The sequence below is a fragment of the Pundamilia nyererei genome, unplaced genomic scaffold (assembly GCF_000239375.1).
Source record: "Pundamilia nyererei isolate P.nyererei 1_Seehausen unplaced genomic scaffold, PunNye1.0 scaffold00233, whole genome shotgun sequence".
NCBI classification, from domain to species: Eukaryota; Metazoa; Chordata; class Actinopteri; order Cichliformes; family Cichlidae; genus Pundamilia; species Pundamilia nyererei.
This window is the reverse complement of record NW_005187634.1, coordinates 854217-875963: the sequence shown is the minus strand read 5'-3', so window position 1 is coordinate 875963 and position 21747 is coordinate 854217. Positions and strand designations below refer to the sequence as shown.

Here is a 21747-nt window from a genome sequence, read left to right as displayed (position 1 = left end):
CTTAGTATTAATATGACCTTCTGAGTTCAGAATTAATTTTGCCATTAGCAAGCAGAGCAAGTTTCTTCTGGCTGCCTAGCCTCAGTAACTACCCCTCACAGCCCTGAGCAGTTCTCCCTCAAGCGTTAATGTCATTAGAGTTATTCATTTGACACCTTCTTTATTCTGATTGAATTATTTAGCCTTTCTGTGAACACCCAAGTCTAATACCATGTGATTTTAATAAGCTGAGAGGTGAAGGAGAGTCTTTGAGTGAAGAGGGACAGTGGCTTTTATTCTCTACTGCCTCTCTCATGAATGTTTCAGAGATCTGTGCAGCCAGGAGCAGGGTCAGCCATCCCGCAACTAGCGAGACTTAATAGCTCAGCTTTAGCCAAAAGGCCTGAGTAAAGGATAGCAGAGTCGAGAGACTGTAGTATGCATGCATGTATTGCAGTGACAAGAGCACAACTTGAGGCCACCCTTGGTCTTACTGCTTCTCGTCATCGTCTGCACACCTGGTTGATCCAGGTGGACATAGTAGGCGGTGAGCTTGTGAAGTCAAGCTAATGGCTCTGTCTTCAGAGATAGCTCTCTAAGCAATCCAGACAGCCAGCTTTGTTTTGCCATCTGGCTCCAATTGCGCTGACAAAGGCAGAGGTTCTTGCATGAGACAAAGGAGCTGAAATGAGGCCCACTTTAATAAACCCAGGATGATGGGGAGCCACGTTTGTGTGTTATCTTAATGAGCTGTCCAAAGGAAAGCGCGCCTCCCCTTTCAAAGCCAGCCTGATTGGAACAATAACCAGCGATAACTAGAGACCTGGACTCATTCATTTGCAGTGGGATAGAATCCCTTTGTTGCCTTTACAGCAGAGGCAAATAATGTTTAACAAACAGTGAAGCTCAAATTCTGGATGTATTTCTAGGGGCTAAAGCCAGCAGCAACCTTTTCACACACAAACACACAGTCGGAAGCAAAGGAACACACCCGCAGCACACAGACAGAAGCAGTGGTTTACACCAGTGCCCATTCACATGCAGATACGTGCAGTGCATACAGTTCTAGCTGCCTTCATCCCTTACCTCCGCTCAGAAATGTGTTCAGTAATCTGAGCATGATGTGCTATTTAGAGAAGGCCGCAGTCATGCAAGTGCAACTCCTGTCAGAACCTGACTTCAGTTTGTGTGCACTACCCTGTCTCCATAAGCCTGGACTCCAAGGAGTCAGGCCTTAGCAACGAGGCCCTGAAAGAGAGTGCCAGTCAGTGACCCAGTTCTTTCATGGACAAAGAATCATTGGAAAATAACAATTTGACATACTCCTTTAAAAGGAAGCAGAATTTGAAAAAGGGTTTTATTGACCCCTTTTAACTGAGGCAAGGTTCTGTGAAGGTGTAAGGTTAGGGAATAGCAAGCCCTGTAAAGGTGATGACAGAGGGAAGTCCCACCATCTTTTCTCACTCACTCTTCTCTTAGCAACTTTGTGCCAAGACCACCACTGAAAGAAGAATGACAGTTACTGAACTCATGTTAAAGATTCAATCCCAGCACTTTGTCACCTTAGATATTGTGATCATTTGAAACAGCTGACTGACTAAAGGCTTCAAGATGGTGACTCCAAACAGAAACAAGGACAGCCACGCTTTATGGATTACCTTAACGTCTTGTCTATTGAGTAAGCAAGTAGTTTTTAATCAATCTTAATTTGCAATGTAAAAAATTAGATAACCCCAAGCAGTAATATTTTTTTGATTGGTTGTTTTTTGGGGCAGATAAAAATAAATAAATAATCAGGTGTTCTTATTTGTTTGATGGTAAATGGCCTGTATTTGTATAGCGCTTTTACTTGCCCCCCCTAGGGACCCCAAAGCGCTTTACACACCCATTCATCCACCCATTCACACACTGGTGGAGGCAAGCTACAGTTGTAGCCACAGCTGCCCTGGGGCAGACTGACAGAAGTGAGGCTGCCATATCGCGCCATCGGCCCTTCTGGCCAACACCAGCAGGCGGTAGGTGAAGTGTCTTGCCCAAGGACACAACGACCGAGACCGGCAACCTTCCAATTACAAGGCGAACTCCCAACTCTTGAGCCACGATCGCCCCATGCTATTCTGTTGAGCTGCTCTCTGTGATATTAACCGACCAGCAACACCAACAAGAGGTTTAGTGGAAGGCTAGTTGCAAGAAAAATTGATGTAAACACAAATAAATATTTTAGGTGTTTTCTGAGATATGGGCTTTTCAATGTTTTATGAAGAAGTAAAAGATCTGATGGGCCTCAGTAGTTTTGCCAGTGTGTGTATTGTGATACAATAATTGTAATGGTCTAAATCAAGAAGCCCTAACCAGAACTGCATATTGCGGTGGAGGTGGGGGGAGCTTTCAGAATTGACTTCTTGGACTACATGGTATTACAAGTCGAAGCCTTATTTAAAAGTTGCACACAGTTTCCTTATAATATAACCCACTTTGACAGACCTGCAGGCCGCTAGCATACCATTTCACATTGCTGCAGTTCAGATTGAGAAGGCCTTGGAAGGTAGCCTCAGGCAGCTCTGCTTGACATGCCCTCCCTTTTCATTGGCACCAGAATCTCCACCACTGAGCTCTCCCAACGGTCACACATTACTGAGTAAAGATATGTAAATAGAACATTCATGTTGCCTTCATTATTAGATGTGGGTCACTGAATGTCTTCAAGAGCGCTAATTAAAAGAGCTCCCTGCACACCACTGCTTAGTAGTTGCGCACAATTATACAAGTACTGCATTCATGTTCTTTGCTGTTTCAGCAACATACAGTAACCTACATGTTTACAGTTGTGTTTTCAGCAAGGGTAAACCCTGAGGCAGCTCTTCAGGGTTAAAGGCCAAGTAACACTGAATCGATGATAATGGAATTATAAACCTCACACCACATGAATCATGTAGTCCTCACATCACATATAATCTTCTAATTATATACAAATGGTTGCATTATTTCCTGTATGCTTTCTCATTGTTTTATATATTCAGTACACGTAAGTTGAAAAATCAGCATTTACAAAAGTGAATTGCAAGTTGTTTGAGTTTAGAAATTCATCAAGAATGTGTTTCACAACAAACAACTTCTGCAGTGTCTTAGAGGTTATCTGTTGGTCTGTAAGGAAAAGGCCACCTGAACATTGTCAGAAGAGTAAGAAAGAACAGGTCCTAAATCATTTGGAATAATGAGCGTTGTCACAGTTAATAAAAGCAGCCAAACTGCTCACTGTTGCGCATTACAAAAACAGATCCCTAGTTCCACGGCTTAGATAACTGTAACAGTACATGTAAGTAAGAGTTTATGTTTTGGGTTTTTTGTGAAAGAATAAGACTACTTTAGGAGTGACAGCAATCTTCTTCTTTTTTTCTGGGATGAATCCCCCTGTACAAGTGTCATTTACATCCTCCTGCCATACCCACCCACCTTATAACAATCCCTCTTCTGTCATGTAATCTGCGTTCTTCTGACAGCACAGCCAAGACCCAGTGGGAGAGTGCCTATCCATCTCACTACCCCAATCTGCCTCCCCTGTTTGGTTCCACATGAGCACTCAGCTGCTGTGACTAATTAAATAAAGCGCTGTGCCCTCTGCTTCCTGTTAGCCATGGCAAGGTTGGTGCACAAAGATGGAGCAGAGGGGTGCTACTGAAGAAGGGAACAGGATAACAACTACTAAGCCTATGATAATGCTTTGGTCTATAAGACAATGGACAAGAAAGTAACTAAAGTGACCACTGTACAGTTGTCATACAGTTGTTTCATATTTTGAGCAGAATTGTTAACTGTTTTCTTCTCTTACCTTCAGGAATGATATCGCTGAAAAGCTAAGGTCGAACGAATAAAGGTGAGTATATGTGTCTTTAAGTAGATCTGTTTTTTTTTATGTGTTGCTCAGTTGTCGCACTTGTTTTTTTCTCCTTATCACAATTGTCTGGTAGTCTTACTCAGTAGTAATGCTCTGGAGGATACGGGTAAGTGCAGCTGTAATGAGGCTAGGATGTATTAATTCAGCAGAAAGTCTGGAATATGACAAGTCTTGACATTTTGATTTTTGGAATCACAGGGTCACTGATTGATGTGATGAATCTATTTAATTTCATCTGCCATGCAGACATATTTCCTGGACTCCTTAAAACCACAGTGAAAGTCTTAAAAATGGTAAACAATTAAGCTGTGAGCTATGCAGGGTCTCTTCCTTTTTGATGGCATCTGAAACGTGTGCTCAGTGTCATCCTTATAAAGCATTTAAACTGCTAGCTACACCCTGAACATAGCTATAACAGACTGCACTGATTTTTTTTTTTAAATCAGAGCCTTAAGGTTAATAAGACCATTTTAAAATGTTGATGCTTTCTTTATAGATATTTGGATAATCTAGAATGTAATGTGTTTAGAAGAGTGCACCCAGTGTCGCAGGATAAAAGAAGCTTCTTTTCTTACAAACCCAAACTAACCACATCTACTTTAATCAGCATACAGTGGACACTTTGGTACCATCATGCTGGCTTTCTGGACATCCTTGTCACCATTAAAGATACACATGATTACTAGTCACTTTCTCTGTTTTTCAAGTGTTGGCACTTTGGCCGACACTTGTTGTCTTTTAAATGTGCTATACAAATAAAGCTGACTTGACTTGACTTGGGATTGGTTGATCTGACAACATTAGTGTATTTACAGAAAATGAAGAATGAGTAAAAAGGCACAGGATTCATGATATACTAAGTACAGCAGGGCTCGTGAGAATTTAGTCTTCACATTAGAAAATAGATTTCATCCATAATATGAAAATTAAAAGTCTAAAAATAAAGTGCAACAATTTATCCCAAGTAGCAATATAAAAGAAAACATTTATAGCATAGAATAATAGATAGTTGTCTTTCAATTTCTTAAATATTATGATATAAAAGAAATAAACTAGAAGTTTATTAAGTGATGCATAACCAAAGGCCACTATTTATGCAAGGAAGAGGAGAAAAGGCTTTCAGCACCATGGACAGCAACACTTTTACCCCCAAATGATTCAGATGGCTGAAGATCTGCATATCTTGGTATTGCTTTCTGAATGGGATTGCCTCCTTAATAGTGGTGATGTACCTGGCCAGTCTGAACTGTGGTCTCTTGTGAATTAGTGAATGACTCAGATATACCCCTCTGGAAAAGTCAAGAGTTGGTGAACATAAAAGCAGAGTAGTGAACTAAATTATTGAGGGGATTCTCCCTGGAGAGCGTGTGGAGAATTGTTACATAACTGTCAAGGGAATGTTGTGACCATACTGAGAGGAACCTCATCAGTACAGACGCATTATACAGAGTCACAAAGAAGTGGCCCAACAAGTAGACAGATAACTCACGGAGTTCTCTGTCTGTATGATATCCATATTGTCTGGAATGCAGGAAACTGCCTTTTTTTTTTTTGCTGCATTGTAGATACGTTCCCCTATGAGCACCTTCTACCTGGGCTGTCCTCCCTGTTTTAGCTGCCATTCTCCAACCCAAAAGATGCTCTCTGGGTATTTATACTTTTGGACTGAATCCATTCATGTTCTCTATCTAGCCTGAGGGACTTTGGCAGTTGTTTGTCATCTGGGTATTATCACAAGGGCATTGTTCTTGTATATCTTTTTCCTTAGTACTTGAATTGCAGTGTTTAAATTGCTGGGTAACTAGGCACTTCTCTATATGGCTATGTTAGCCTTCTCCCCCCGAACACAGCACATGGCCAGGAAAGCCCAGAACCTTAGAGCTATTTTGGGAAAGCTTCAGTACTGTATCCAACAAAGGACAGAAGTTGTTATGAGGAAAAAATATATTTTTGTCTTCAAAGCTTTCTTTTGTAAGTGAAAAGATATATTTTCCCCATTGGTTTGACATAGATCTTTTGATATTAGGTGCTGATGTGTTGGGAGACATTTTAGAAGGTAGTCCATTCATTTTGATTTGACAAATACTGAAGTATTTTGTCACTGAGGTGCTGGAGAGATAAGAGTCTGTCTTTTGCCAGAAAATGAAACACAGCTTGTTTTATTTAAAATTTCTGATACTTTTGCTGTTGTTTTTTCAGAGTATTCCACAGTAAGTTTGCCGTTATCTACTATTCAAGTTCTAATGCATTTAATTGTTATCCAGGTCTGTATGTGTGTACAGATTTGCATACATACAGACCTGTAGGTCTCTGTACAGATACAGTATGTACATGGACCTCGAGCAGTTATATTAGCAATAAAGAGATCAGTATGAAAGGTTAACAACTCTGTCCTGAATTAAGTGTATATAATTGTTCAGTACAGACACACTGAAGTATGGGGTGAAAAACCAGCAGGCGTAGGGATAGGATGCAATGTAATTTAAATATGCGGATAATGGCTAATTTTCAAACCATCTCCACAAGATGACATTCACAGTGTTGTACTCTGTTGTACTCATAAAAGTGTGACAAACAGTTGGCGGGATGTTTTCTAAGCTATCCCACCATCTGACAAGCCGTTCCAGTGGAGTTTGTTGGCTCGTTTACTTACTACCATCACACATTAGCAAAGTATAGATCACAATGTTCTTCGCTGGGCCTCTAGCTCGTACTTTAATAACCAGCAGTTTGGTGTCGATTGTGTGAATACTTTTTATTATAAAGCCGGACAGTTACAGCTTGTTTTTATTATACCCTGATTGGTCATTGCCATAAAGCAGCAGCACCATGCAGAGTGAGTAGAAGATGATGGAGGGTGCAGAAAGTAATTTCCTGTAACTAGCCAAAATAAAGTCTGGCCAGAAGGAGTCAAAGAGAGGACATTTGTCATTACTGTAGCATCTACTGACTTTCATCAAGACTGTTATTGCAAGGTAATATCCTGCAAACCTCTAGACCTCCCCACTGCTGAATCATCCTGGATCAATTATTCTAATATTTGTGTGGCAGCTTTGCTATCGATTAATGCATTTATGCAGAGTGCAGCATATTCTATTTAATAAAGCGAGGCTCTGGATTTAATTAAGTCGTTTTCGAGTCAGGGGGCACTTTGTTTTCATAAACCTTTGCCTTACATGTGTTCATTTGTGACTTTTATTTATCAACTCAAACTTTTATTGTTTTATTTCTAGCAGCAATACACACAGACTGTAGAGATAATTACTATCTGTAGAACACTCAATATTTTGTAGATTGTAAACACTGTAAATATAAGGTGCTGATCTATATGGTAACTTATTGGTCCTTGAAAATTTCTGTTAATAAAAGTTCAATTCTATATGTGGGATATTTTCAGCATTGAAAGGTGTCAGATACAATTGATGGGGAACAACAGTTCTTTCTTTAAAGTGAGATTTAAAAGAGAGGTTTTTTTCATTTATTCCCTCAACAAGGAGCTCCTTAAAGTTATTAAACATTTAACAAAATCTCCTTCTTGTCCACAGAACACCGTGAGTCCAGTTTTTCATAATTGTCATTTTAGTTTAAAATCTCCCTTTTGTATTTCTGCCTATGGAAGGATATTCACTGAATAATGATGCTCCCAGCAAAGCTTCGAGGAAAAAGTTGGACATCGATGCATTGTTCTTAGAGAGCTGGAGTTATTGTATCACATCGTACAATGGACTCGTCTGACATAAAACAGCGAATATCTTAGAAGTAACATTATCTAGAGAAACCTTAGAGCTTCCCAGGTGAAATTCTGCATTTCATTGCTTGCTCTCTCTGTTCGTAATTTGAAATGATATTTAAAGTCTTTTATTCTTTGTGCATGTTAAGGGGGGATGAGCACTGGTACTGCGCAGAACCTTGGCCTAGCCAGAGATAGCTGCAAATGAGATGAGAATAAATATTCAAAGGGAGACATGAAGGGAATAAAGAAAACTCAGTGAAATAAGGAGTAGCACGGATGATCCCGGTCATCTACCTGAGGACTTTCGATGAATTCCAATGAGAGTGCAGATTACATTTTTTAAAGATAGGCCCTATAGGTGCAATTAGTGCTACATAATGGCCCTTTTGCAGCTCCTTCAGCAGAGTTGTGAAATATTGATTTAATTCACCCCTATATATTCACTTAAACTCTGCACTGTCATGCGAATAATACATCTCATTGTTGTATTTCTATGCTGTAGTAGCTCCGGCTTGGCTCTATCATGGATTTTTAACTACATACTGTGCTGCAAATAGGGAGTTCTTTTTCAAAGATATGAAAAGATGAAAAGGGGGGAGATGTGGTGAAATTTGAAAACAGAAAACTAGCCTGAGTGTATTTTAAAAGCTAGCTGCAGCCAGGTGTACTCTAGAAGATGGGATGTGAGTTCTCTGATGTTGTGTTTTTTTGGAGCAAGGAGTAGTAAAGGGCAAGGGGAGCCAGAGAGGAGGTTCTTGAATTCCGTGTTGTACGTGGCAGGTGAAGCCCTGCAGACACTGATCATGTCAGACAGGACACTTACATTGGACTCACTCCAGGGAGGTGTGGGGTATCTTGAAGTAGAGTTTGACTCACTATTCCAGTATCTCTGATCTCTGCATTATTTATGCTTTTGTCTCAGCCATTTATCAGCATTTTTATACCTCGCAGCCTCATTCTACAGTACATCTCCTGTGATGGAGTAGGTTGCAGCGATGATAGCCTCTGAGGGAAGCCAATAACTGAATATAGTAGCTCATATTGATATCAGAAAACTGTGGAATGGACAAGTGTGCTGCGTAGCAATCTCTGCATGCTGTTGGAAACCTTGGCAAACATCCATCCACATCAAAATAGTGCTGTGAAAAATAAAATAAAAATAAAAGACAAGAAGGAAAATGCTGTGCTGGCTTCGCTCTCTTACCTTTATATTAATTTTTAGGAGATGAAACTGGTAATATGTGAGCTATGGTAGGAGTTGCACAGCAACTGAATCACTGATCAATGACAGCTAATGAACACGGCAGGAGTTCTGCTCTGTTTGCCACTCGACAGAGAGCTGCCTTCTCCAGAGAGTTACTTCTCTACTGTTTTTGCCAGGAAAGCACAGGAGCCTTCATTGAAAGCAACTGCCTCTGGGCTCAATTAACTACCATAGATTACTCATAATGCAGATGAAAGACTGCATACGACAGCGTGTTGATGTTGGAAAAACGTGCGAACACAAAGTGGATGCATTCGTGGATACAGACCAAATGGACACTGATTGTGAGATATGGGATCAATGCATAGATTATAAAAAAGCCTCCACACAAATAGCAGCAACAATAACAACAAAGTTATTATGCTGATAATGATAATAGACACTGTTGTGTGCACACGTTTGTATCTTGTGAGATTATTTTATTAGGCTCTGTGCAACACGGTAAGGACAGAATGACTAAAACTCAATTATAATAAGCTATAGCATCGGTTAATATTCCTCAACTGTCTTTTCACATTGAAAATGTTCAGTTCATATCAAGCAACACTGGCTGGCACCTACTTTTTATACATAAATTACTCATCACTTGTAAAAACTGGTATTTTTAACTGGATCCCAGCGTATTGTTTATGATGCTGCTGGTTATCAAAGTGAATATGCTAAGCGCTAGAGAATTTACAGATGGCATAAACCTAAACACTGAACAAACCCCCCACTGTGAAGGGAATATGTTAACCATATTGCTCGGAGAGATGGCGTGATGACTTTCATGGATAGCTTTCAGAAGTGTGCACATTATTGTGAAACTACAGGAGAAATCGCATGATTAGACAGCGGAAGCTTAAACATGCACGTCCCGGCAGGCTAACTGCTTCAGTAATGCAGAAGAGTAGTTAATGAGATAAGAAGGACCATGATCAAATGCGAAGAGCAAGCTATTCAGAATCAAGTGCACAGAAGAGATGTTGTTGAAATGCACTTGTTAACACGGTTGTAAGAATGTTCTAGATTTTCTTTTCTTCTAATGGAACCATTAATTCTTTTACTATCGCATCCAGCATAGTAGTGCATGAGTAAATATTCAATCTGTCAGTCAGTTAGAAGTGATCATTTTGCTCTTATCCTCAGAAATGACCTGTGTGTTCAGACCATTGTTTATCACGTACAGGCTTTTTTATTGCTTGTTTTTTTAAGCAATTGCCCGATTACCCGTGTCATTTCCATCCTTCCACTTAACAGTCTGTGACACAGCCAGCAAAACAGTGCAGGAACGCACTGGCGTATAAGTAATTGTGCATCAGGCAGCAATGGATTGTTGCTATAAAATGAGTACCAAACTATTTTTACACATCACAAAACACTTTTATTCTACGTTAATAAAAGTCATTTAAAGAGCCAAAAAGATACCCGGAAACCTACTGAAATGGGAAATATGAATCTTCCATAAAAACATTTGGAATTGACCTTTATGCACAACTGTAATGGACTAAAGTGTGCAATGAAATGGAGCTGAATTGACGTAAACATGTCACAGCCCTTTAGCTGTCTCTCAGCTCACCTCAGTTCAGCTTGTAAGGTGACAGTCACCTTCATGCTGCATCAGGGAACAAATGAATCACAACACAGGTAAGAGACTCTTGGCATGTCATCCTGTATGACACTGAATACTCCTCAACGTTAACATACTGAGAATACAAGTGGTTAGGGTAAATGATCGACTTGCCTGTTGAGGTAGCCAGCGTCCCAGTGTGCGCCCAGAATAAACTAGGGCAGTTTCTTTACCCCTTTTTGTACCTTTCTCCTGGTACTGAGTCACCTCACCTTTGGGGCTTACCACAGGAGTCTCTTCAAATGATCCTTTAGACTGAAGTGAAGAATCAAGATTAATGCACTTCCACGTCTTGCCCAGGCTCTGGGGGGAAAAGTCTTATAATTAACACCAGGGGGGCTGCAGACTGCTTTTGGAAAGAGGTTAAGGGTGGGGTACTGCGACCATAGGAAAAAGAGCTGATAAAGGTGTAAGATTTTTAGAGTGTGATATATGCTGCTGCTTTGGAACAACAGTGTGGTAACAGAATGACCTGTCAGACACCTCACTCTGGCTTATTGTTATTGGGATAAAGTGGAAAAGCCCATAGCAAGAGCTGCTGCATTACTCCATCATTCATAGTGATCATTGTTATATGTTCTGATCTATTGAATTATCTCTGCACGGGGCCAGGGCCCCCCTCCCCCTTAGATCCCAGCACAGGCCTGTGCCCACAACTCTTTTTAACAGTTTCCAGTTAAGTAACTGTCTGCGCCGATTTCCAGAGAATATGACACGTATGTAATCCTTTATCACTTATTGTTTTCTTGACAAGAACCAGAGGAGAAGATTGATAGCATTCTTCCATCTGTAAGTATGAAGCTATGGCCAGCTTGCTTCCCAGTTCTTCTAGAGCTCACTTTAGAGCACTTATATTTAAAGTATGGGTTTTGTGCAGGTCTACCAAAGACAACATTAAGGTGTTAATAGATGCTAGTAGGCAGATTTTGTTACTGCCACTCTTTCTTTCCGACCCTTTTTCTTATTTTCTTGTCCTATAAGGTGCTCTAATGCGGGACTTACAGTATTTAGTAATTATTTTTAACTTAAGAATAGAAATTTTTAATGTTAATGGTACTTCTTTTTAGTTCAGACAGGGCCACACTCATAAGCCCAACCATGTAGCTTGCTTCATACGTCCTTTATTCCTGCTGCTCTGTGCTCACCTCATCACACTACATTGCCCAGATGCACTGAAATTCATCTCCTTCCTCCTCATTGTACATATTGTATTTCTTTCATTCAAATGGTTTAAATCTCAGTCTCTGGGATGTGATCTCAGGGACAGTCAATGACAACGTATGTCATTCTAAAATAAATGGTGAAATCTGACTTAAGAGTTCTGCCTCAAGTAATGTGTATGTCACGAACTCTACAGCTTATTTTTAAAAGAAGGTGCTGCAAAAAAAAAAAAGAGAGAGGTAATAAAACACTTAACTTTTTTTAGTACCTTATTTAGAGTCACATTCCTCATACTTTACTCGAAGGCAGTGCATTTACATGCATGGTTAGGCCTAATAATAACAGCCTTTTGTGGGTCTTCCCACACTGATGATAGTAACTGCTATTTAAATATATTTCACAGCATACAGTTTTTGTCCTGCCGTAACCCTGGCATCATCTTTACATTATAAGCTTCTAGGGTATCTACTTAAAAATAAATATAAATGTACTTTTAAAGGCAGAGATGTCTAACCTATCATAATTATTCATTCTTGTGCAAAGAAAGCGTCATGATGTGTTTATCATCCGGTAACATCTTTTAAGTATCACCAAGGTTTAGCTGCTTCCTCATTATTCTAAATTCGTCTCCAAGGTTATTCTCAGTGGTTTTCTTCCACAGCACTATGCCTGATCTTTGTCTTTGATTGATATTCCGATTGTTCTTGTGTTGCTTGTTATTAACTTGAAGTTTCATGTTATTCTTTTAGGGAGAAGTTACCAATGACAAAAATGAAATGGAGCTTATTTTACTGTAAATGAGGAATGAAATGGGCACAGTGTGGATTTAATCAATCATTAGATTGAACCCCCTCTGCAGCTGTATCATTCAAGTGAATATCTTCCTGTAGCCCCAGTAAATCTGTGGTTCCTTGTGTCTCAGGGTTTGGGTTGCAGGAGTGGTTTTGCCTTGCCAGGGCCCCTCTGGATTCTCAGACAGAAGCTGTTAATTAAACATTTAAAGTGGATCTTACTTTTTGATTACCGGTGGACAGCTTGTTATTTTGCAAGATTCTACATTACTGTGGTGTAGCTGTATATTCACTGAACAAAGGGTGCTTTTATTTCACCTCTGGGCTCAAAAGCTTTGATGACTTTGAAGAACACATCTTCAGAGAATGTGTATGTCTGACTCTAAGGGCAGATTTGAATCAGTTGAAAAATCTGTTGTTCATTTGGTTGATGGATATGTTAGGAAGTCAGATTACACTCTGACAGGGAGCAAATGAAATGGATCTTCTTGTGGCAAGCTTTACAATTTGCAAAGATTCCAATCATTCATAATGACAGTCTCTACAACTGTATCAGTTGTTGCTCTGACATTTTGGAGCTGTTAGCAATACCCTTAGGGCTTTCATTTAGGATTTATCCACATCACACCAGCTGTCATGTGTAAAATATAATAAAAGGATGATAATAACCATTAATTAGGAGGTAGGAGCAGCTTGCTAACAGGACTATTTTTGTACTTCCTGTGATGAAATTTATAGTGAGGGCTTCAAACACCACAATACATCTGCTTATTGAGTGCACAGAGTCAAAGCTTTTCAAGTTATATTCTATCTGAAACAAAAGTAGATTCATGACGGGTTTAGACAGCCAAAGTCTTAGTGGTACAGAGAGCACACAAGTCAGATTATTAGACCCTCTCAGAGTACATTCATCTTAGCAGGAAACATAAATGAAAATATCTGTCTTCAATATGTTTATTTAGGAGTCCAGCAGATGTGACTATTGCATCTAAAAACTGAACCTCTAAGTGTGTAGGCAACTATACTGCCTTTAAAAGCTTCAAGTAGAAGAGCGTCATGTGTGACATAATTAAATTCCTCCCAAGTTAATTCATACTGTTTAATGATGCAGGGAGAGCAGTTTCTTTCGCTGCGCTAGCAGTGGGATGGTCCACGGGGGCCACCAGTAAGGGGAAGTTCAGGAAGACACAGAGAGGAGGATAGAGAGAGACTTGTAGGTTGTAACAGTGTTGAAAAGACTAATTCTTACTGGTGTAACTGTTTATTTAATAATGTGAAATCCACTTGGGTTCTTTTGACTCTTTCTTTGCAATTTTTAAATTATTACTGCCACTAATAATAACAATGACAATAGTGCTTTGAAAATTGTTATTTACTTGGTGTGAAGCTGACTCATCACTCTTTGCATTAGTTATTTCGTTTCTGTGTTCTGCTGTGATCGTCACCTTTTCCACACTGAGTGGGCTGATGCCGATTTTCTTTTTGTGCCTTTTTTCAGGAGTCAGGACCAGATGGGGGGGGAGGAGATGAGTCTGGCGGGTGATCCCACTCCACCTATCCATCAACCTGGAGACTATTTCCAGCATCCCCTACAGAATGTCAAAGCCTCGCTGAGCAGAAGACGAGTCCATCATCTTCTTTCGAAGACTTTCCCTCGAGTTTCCATCAAAACACATAAACACATCATGTGCCATTATTTTCTATTGCCCGTCCTCCCTTTCTGTCGACGGAGGGCCACGCGAGTGAGTGAATGCAGTTGAGTGGGTTGTGTTCTATGCAAAAGAGAAGCTCTATTTGAGAACTACAGGATGTGACAGGATCCTTTCTCTGTCGCTGAGATCACTCTGTATGGGTAGTGATGGGGCATGTGCCAGAGATCTCCTGTCTAATAGGAAGTGAGACACTTAAAGAGATGACCCTGCCTCAGTTGCTATCACTGTCTCTTGGCCAGGGAGAGAACTTGGCTCTCCCATTACTCCTGCACTTGCTAATTAGCGTCTGTCACTGGAGTAACTTGTACCTGTCAGTGTGTGCCGCTCTCCTATGTTCAGTAAGTTGAGGGAATTGAAATTGAATGCCAGCTAAGCTCCAACAAACTGCAAATGGTGCATGGGATACACCCTGATTTCCTCACTGACCTGACTGCCTTGTATGTAAGAATTTTTTTATTTTTTTTTAATGAAGTCAGACTATCACAGCTAGCTTCTACAGCTGGTGTTGAAAGATTTATCTCGCCCAGGCCAGGGGTTGTGCAGGTTGTTTTATTGCAGTACTTAAGTAGATTCCTATGCAGTACAGGTATGTCCATGTATGAATGTCAAAGCCATTTGTGTTTGATAACCGAATGCCTATTTACATTAAAGAGACAAGGTGAAACTGGCTGGTCATTGGTAATTATTGGTCCAGTTCCCAGGGCCACTGTGTGTTCGTTCAGGCAGAGCAAGGTCGAGAAGAGAAGACATTTCTTCTCTTCACTCACAGGATTAGCCACGCAGTTCAAATTTGTCCTTCCACTTTTCTATTAGTTGATATGTCTGCCGACTACCCTATTCTACATAATGAGTAAAACATGAATTATGGTCAAAGTAACACAAATATTTCATTTACATGCAGATCAACACTGACATGTTGAATTGTTCCCAGTTAGACGCAGTCCTATTTTGGGCCTAATCCCTCTCTGTTTGCAGATGCTCAGTCATCCCAAACATTTTACTTGTTTTGAATAATGGATTTTCTCTGTGATTGTTTGTTCCTGTCATATATAAAATAGCTACCTTGTATCAAGTCTGACTTGTAGAAGTGTTGCAGAAATACCTTCCCAGCACACCTAACCATACTGATACCCATACGGCATTCACAGGAACATGCGCGCACACACTGTGTCCTTTGCTTAAGCTGGCTGAGACTGTTGACCAAACCCCAGGTTGTGCCCAAATGCGCAGATCTCTCTGTACAGTAGCCCTTGACCTTGCTGTGTGTCCTTATAGCCCAGACACCCGCCTGAAATTAAATTACAGATTAGTGGCTCCAGGCCCAAAGAGGGGTTTATTTGGTTGGCCCTTCAGTGAAGCGCTCATTTTCTCATTCACAAACTGGAAAAGATGTTGTGGGATTTAAGGGAGAAAATTCCAGTCTTGAAGATATTTTCTTTCTTGTGACAGCGAGTGCTGCAGCCAGTGGTCACATAAAATTGAATTGTCTGCAAAGATTTCTAAATCTTACATTATAGGAGGAAGTGACAGAGGCTCAGCTGAACTCTGATGAAGCGTCGTCTCAGTAGGTCATAGTTACTTTTTGACCGTCCTGAATAGGATTTAAAAAAAAAAATATATATATATATTTTTTAGGGAAAACAAGAAAGGCAAATGTTACGCTAATTAAAAATTATATTCACTTCCAACTGCATTCACATACAGTTTGTTTGAAGGCAGAAAAAGAAAGTGTGTTAATTATTTTAATTAATTAATGTATTTATTTTATTAGAAAACTGCCTCATCTGGCTAAATTAGATGACCAATGCTCTATATTAGCTTTACTTACACAAAACTGATTTTTGTCCCCATCTTCTAGTACTTCTAGTACTGTTGCAGTAGTGCTAATACTTATTACAAAAAGATGATAAACCAATGATGCATCACATCAAAATTTTGACTAGTTTGAACTCTTTTTCAATCTAAAGCCAAACTGTGAGACCTAAATCTCTTCTGGTGCATAGACTCATGAATATGACCAATAATAATAATATGGAACCTTTGTATAGTAAGTAGCATCTGTGATTTCAAGCAAAGCATCCCTGCTCGTGCCAGCTTCTCATTTGGCAGTGCAGTCCAGTTGGCATACTCAGTCATTTTAAAATTCTTTGTACTTGTTTTTTTCCTTTGAAATATAATCTTTTTTTTTAAGAGTTGAACGCTCCCTTTCATCTGTGGTGATGACTACATGTTACAGTTACCATGCTTGGAATACTTCAGAGGTGACACGAGTGTTTATGAAGTCACTCAAACACGAAATGAGGCACACTGATTTAGACGAATTCTGAATTGGGACAAATTCAGCATACTTTTAGATGACCTAACAGTTGCAGGTATTCTACGTTTCTACTTTGTCAATCTGCAAAGGCGTAGGAGAAACAGCTGAAGTTCTAGTACATAAGGTTTAAATAGTTGTGACACAGGCACACTTCATACCTTGTATATACTTATATGTTGGCTGTTTGTCAAGTCAAAAACAAAAAGAAAACTTCACAATGAAAATCCAGTGAAAAATGTATAAATGTTGCTGTCAGTGCAGACAAGATGAAACCGTAACTTATTTAAAATAGTATCTATTTTTCAAAAAGCTCTCCCTCTTTTACTTTCCAGAGCACAGCGTGCCTCAGATTGTGGTCCAACCCCACAATATATTTATGTAAGCACTTCTGCTACTCAGCATTTAACTTAATTTGAACATGAGGTTCTAGGAAAGTAGTAATTTAAATGGGGACAGCTGTGCTCTTTAAATTTTAGTACATGGTAAATGCTCTTTTGGAAATGTACTTTCTATCCCTTTTGTTTAACAGATTCTTCTGCGTAAGCATCCTTTCATTACAACATGAATAATTTCTGTCACATCTATTAAAAGTAATGAGTCTAATAGGAAGAGGCAAATGGCAAATTCACCCTTTCATAGTTACTGGTGATTTGTATTCTGTTTGTGATGAAACACCTGAGGCCAGTGACTCCCAGTCCAAGTACTCTGGATCTAGAGTTTGGCTGATTTCAGTCTAATCATGAACTGATTCACACCAGGGACTGCAAGTGACTGCAATTAAGTTGGCTGTAGTAAAGAAAACCAGCTCTGCAACCAGGATTGAAGACTGCTGTTTAATTGGTTTATTCATGGAACCATGGGACAGGCCACTTCATCACAAGTTATCAAGATGCATGTAAATAATTTGTGCTCTAGCCATCGGTCAGCTACCCAGAATTTAAGCATAGCGTGTAAACGCCTACTAAGAATTCAGCTCACTGCGAGCGTCCTTGCATCATTTTTACGATCTGCTTGGTTTGTTCACCACTTAAGAAGAAAACACTGCCAGCATTTTACACTGTGTTTTATTTCTCCTGAGGAGGTTCAGCAGTGCATTTTGTATGCAGAGGTTGGAGCAAAACATTAAACAGGCAACTGCTGTGGTGTTTTACCAATATGCACTCTTGTAAGCTAAGACCAGCACTTCAGGAACAAAGCTGCTAATGGCTGTGATGTTTGATGAATTTTTGAGATGCCATTCAAACCATCGGCCTCCATCAAAATCCACAAAAGCAGGCTTAGTATTGTGTCAACTTCTATTAAAAGAGGCTTTGTGTTTATGTTAAATAGTAATCGAAATCCAATACATTGCACAACCAGACCAGACCTAGAAAGTACTTGAAGTTAACCTGAGCATAATGCATAATATATAGTGTGTAGTGTAAGTGTAATGTTCTGTCAAAAGGCTCAACATGTTACTGCAGCTTTAAAAACTGCTACAACAGATAGGTTATTTAATTAATAACAACAATGGATTTTAGAGAATTTGAATGTAAAATACTGACATTTTTATTATATAAGTCAGGATGCTGTGTACACAAACCCAGCTGAACCATCTTGTTAGATATTTGTTAAAAAACAAACTCTTCAGGTCATAGTTTGTGTTGTGGATTTTCAAGGATGCATACCCAGCTGCGTCCTCAAGGACAAAAGAGTTTTGAGTTGAGGTTTTGAGGTTAGATCAAAATTCCTTGAATGGATCATTATGTGAAAGTGGAAGAGGAAACACGCAAACAAAATAAATTACTTGAAAGTAGCTGAATAACACTTCTCTGTGAATGACAAGCAACCTTACTGGGCATGAAATGCCAGTGCAAGGATTTAATGGAGTCAGAAAATCAAGGTTTTCTATTGGGGGGGGGGCAGAAAAGCCAAGCTACAATGAAGGAGAACAAAAAGAAGCTTGGGTTGTTAGAAGTAAAGCCGTATTCCGAATTTTTCAAGAATACCAGCTGTGAATATGTACTGTAAAATCTTTGAAGGGATTTTTACACAGCTTTTCATAGTTTTCGTAGCTTTACTGTTCAAAATATGACTAATATTTACAGAAAGGAATCGAATCAGGGATTTATACAGCACTTATTGTGTTCTTTGTACCAGGGATCTGTGGTAAGATTGAAATGAGCCTGAAGGCAAAGCTCTTGATTTAACTTGGATAGAAAATAAATTTGAAGATTCAAGACCAAAAGAAAGAAAAGGTATAAGGGGGGATAGGCTGAGGATATCGGATTTGAGTTGCACCACTGGGCTTTTGTTTTAAAATGAGCCAATTGAGGCCTCCAGTCAGTGGCCTCTACTGAATTCTTCCCTGTGGAGTCATCCTGAGGATATCCAGCTGGGAGGAAACCCACCTGGGCAGACAAAGAGCATGTTAACCTGGGATGGTCTTTGGATCTCCCTAGGTTCTGGGGTACGTAGCTGAGGATAAACACCACGTAACTACTAGAAGTAGATAATCAGTAAAAATGGATGAATCACTGGAGCCACACACTCAAGTCTTTGTGTTATCCTCTGTTGTCAGAATTGTGTTATTGGCTGCATATGTACACTGCTCAAAAATAAATAAGGGAATACTTTTGGCATTAATAAAATTAACAACATGTGCACTAGAGGGGCAACAATTAGAAAACCCCCAAAATAGAAAAGGTTTTGCAGGTGAAGGCCACTGGCAGTTTTTCCCTACATATTTTCTCTGACTGACCTCCATTAATATGTGCTGGTGCCAGAAGGTTTGCTGTGTCTCCCAGCACAGGCTAAAGATCATGGAGAAGATTCCAAAAGACTGGCAGTTACTCTTGGAGAGCTGGATAGCTGGCCATAAAAGGTCCCAAACCGTCAGTAGGACTGGTATCTGCTTCTTTGTGCGAGGAGGAACAGGACGAGCACGGCAAGGATCCTACAAATGGTCTGGTATGAATATGAATGTCACTGGTATGAATATTTCTGACCAAATAATCAGAAACCTCATTAGGGTGGCCTCATTAGGGCCAGTTGCCCAACACTGTGGAGCCCAACTGGCTTTTGACATAGAATACCAGAATTGGCAGGTCCACCACTGGAGACCTGTGCTTTTCAAAGATGAGAGCAGGTTCACCCTGAGCCTTTGCATGACCAGGTTAGTGGTGGATCAGCGATGACGTGGGAGGCATACCCAAACCATCGCTGATTCACATGCAAAGACATCTACAAGCTAGCCAATTCAATCCTGACTTTCATTAGGTATCAGGATGAAATCACTGGACCCACTGTCAGACACTATACTGGAGCAGTGGGTTCTGGGTCCCCTGATGCACAATATGCAGGCAGTTCCTAGAGCAGGGGTCCCCAACTCCAGGCCTTGAGAGCCGGTGTCCTGCAATTTTTAGATCTCACCCTGGGTCCACACACCTGAATCAAATGATTAGTTCATTACCAGGCCTCTGGAGAACTGCAAGACATGTTAAGGAGGTAATTTAGCCATTTGAATCAGCTGTGTTGGATTAAGGACACATCTAAAAACTGCAGGACACCAGCCCTCAAGGCCTGGAGTTGGGGACCCCTGTCCTAGAGGATGAAGGAAGTGATCTTGTTGACTGGTCCCCAGACTTGCCTGACCTGAATCCAGTACAACACCTCTAAGACATTATGTTCATCTGACACCATCAGGTTGCACCTGAGACTGTGCGGGAGCTCAGTCATGCCCTGTTCCAGATGTGGGAGGAGATCCCCAAGACACTATCCATCGTCTCATTAGGAGCATGCTCCAGTGCTGTCAAGCACGCACGCAAGCAAGTGGGTGTTATAGAAACTGAGCACTATTTTGCCTATCCTGACATATCTTTTTTTTTCACTTGGATTTTACAGTTGCTTTTGAATTCGGCCCTGTGTAGGTTGGTCATTTTCATTTCCATGGTTCCTAAAACAAACAAAAGCGTTTTTTGAATTTGAATTTTGAATTGAACATTACCCAGTCCATGTCAATATATATCAAGTATGGTCCCCCACCCGCACTGACATCTCAAAGTGTTTAAAGCATTTCATTTATTTATTTATTTATTTATTTATTTTGTGTCCCGTTTGGATCTTTAGCCATCAGAATTGTTGTCTTAAGGCCAAGAAAGATGCCAAGCGGATTTATTTTACCATTTATTTATTTTGAGCAGTGTATTTTTCCCTGCTGTGATGTAGTGTATGTTAATCTTTTGCTCAGTTATTTCCATAACATGGCTCTTGACAAGTTCATTGTCTTTATCAATGACATGACAGATATTTTTGTAAGGAGTTTTGCAGTATCAAACATGAGATTGCTTTGAACAAGCAAACATACAAAGCTGCAAAAGTGACATCAAAGAACATTTTTGTGATTTTTTTATTTTTATTTTCCACGTAATCAGCAACAGTGAAAAGTCTAATACCTGACATGATGGTGAGTTTTGATGTTTTTGCTCTTCCAAGAAGCATTGTGTGCCCCATTTTCTGCATGCAATTAATAGTATTTGACTGAACCTCTACTTCCCTGAAACACACTTTCACATCCAAGTTATTTTTTGTTGAGGTAAATACTTAGACAGGTGCAAACTGCACCTGACCATATTTCATGTTTGGTACTTGTTTGTTTGAAATCTTGGCCACTGAATCTGGAAGCGAGCCAACCTTTGGATCCTCCAAAACAGAATGAAATGGCTAAATCCCCGCTGCTAACTGAACTCGACATGCCAGTTCATCAAAATGCTGTCATTTGCCAAACGAATGTGTGAGTCAGGGAAACATGCCGTCTACACCAACATGAATGTGCCTTTTTTCCCCACTCACAAGCTGCTGATCAGTGAAAATGTACTGTGGTTTAAGCAATGCAGCCTGGGTCTCTGAAGCAACCAATAAAAAGAAAAGGTGAGTTTTGTTATTGTTTGTTTGTTTTATTTTGGTTTTCAGTCCTTTATACATTACATAATACACTACACATTAAAAATATGCTAATAATCTGTTAGTAAAGACAGATTATTAGCATTAATATTATTATTATACAGTGACCACAGAGAGATAGAACATACATTTTATACATAATCACAAAACAACAGACATTTTACCGACTGTGACACCTTTCTATACCTTTCTAGTACTCGGGTGGATTCCCTTTTTGTTCAAAACTACCTCAATTCTTTGTGGCATAGATTCAACAAGCTCCTAAAAACATTCCTCAGAGATATTGGTCCATAATCAATAGCATGAACAGAATGGATAGTATCACACAGTTACTGCAGATTTATC

General features: G+C 39.8%; 1 protein-coding gene across 1 annotated transcript in view; it reads left to right on the top strand.

Annotated features, from left to right (window-relative positions):
* Positions 1-14808, top strand: part of cd276 (CD276 molecule) — a 72463-nt gene extending 57655 nt beyond the window's left edge. The window contains exons 7-8 of the mRNA XM_005748905.1: positions 3815-3853; positions 13931-14808. Coding sequence (XP_005748962.1) covers positions 3815-3837 — 23 coding nt within the window. The 3' untranslated portion in view covers positions 3838-3853; positions 13931-14808. The remainder of the gene's footprint in view (positions 1-3814; positions 3854-13930) is intronic.
* Positions 14809-21747: the final 6939 nt, after the last annotated feature.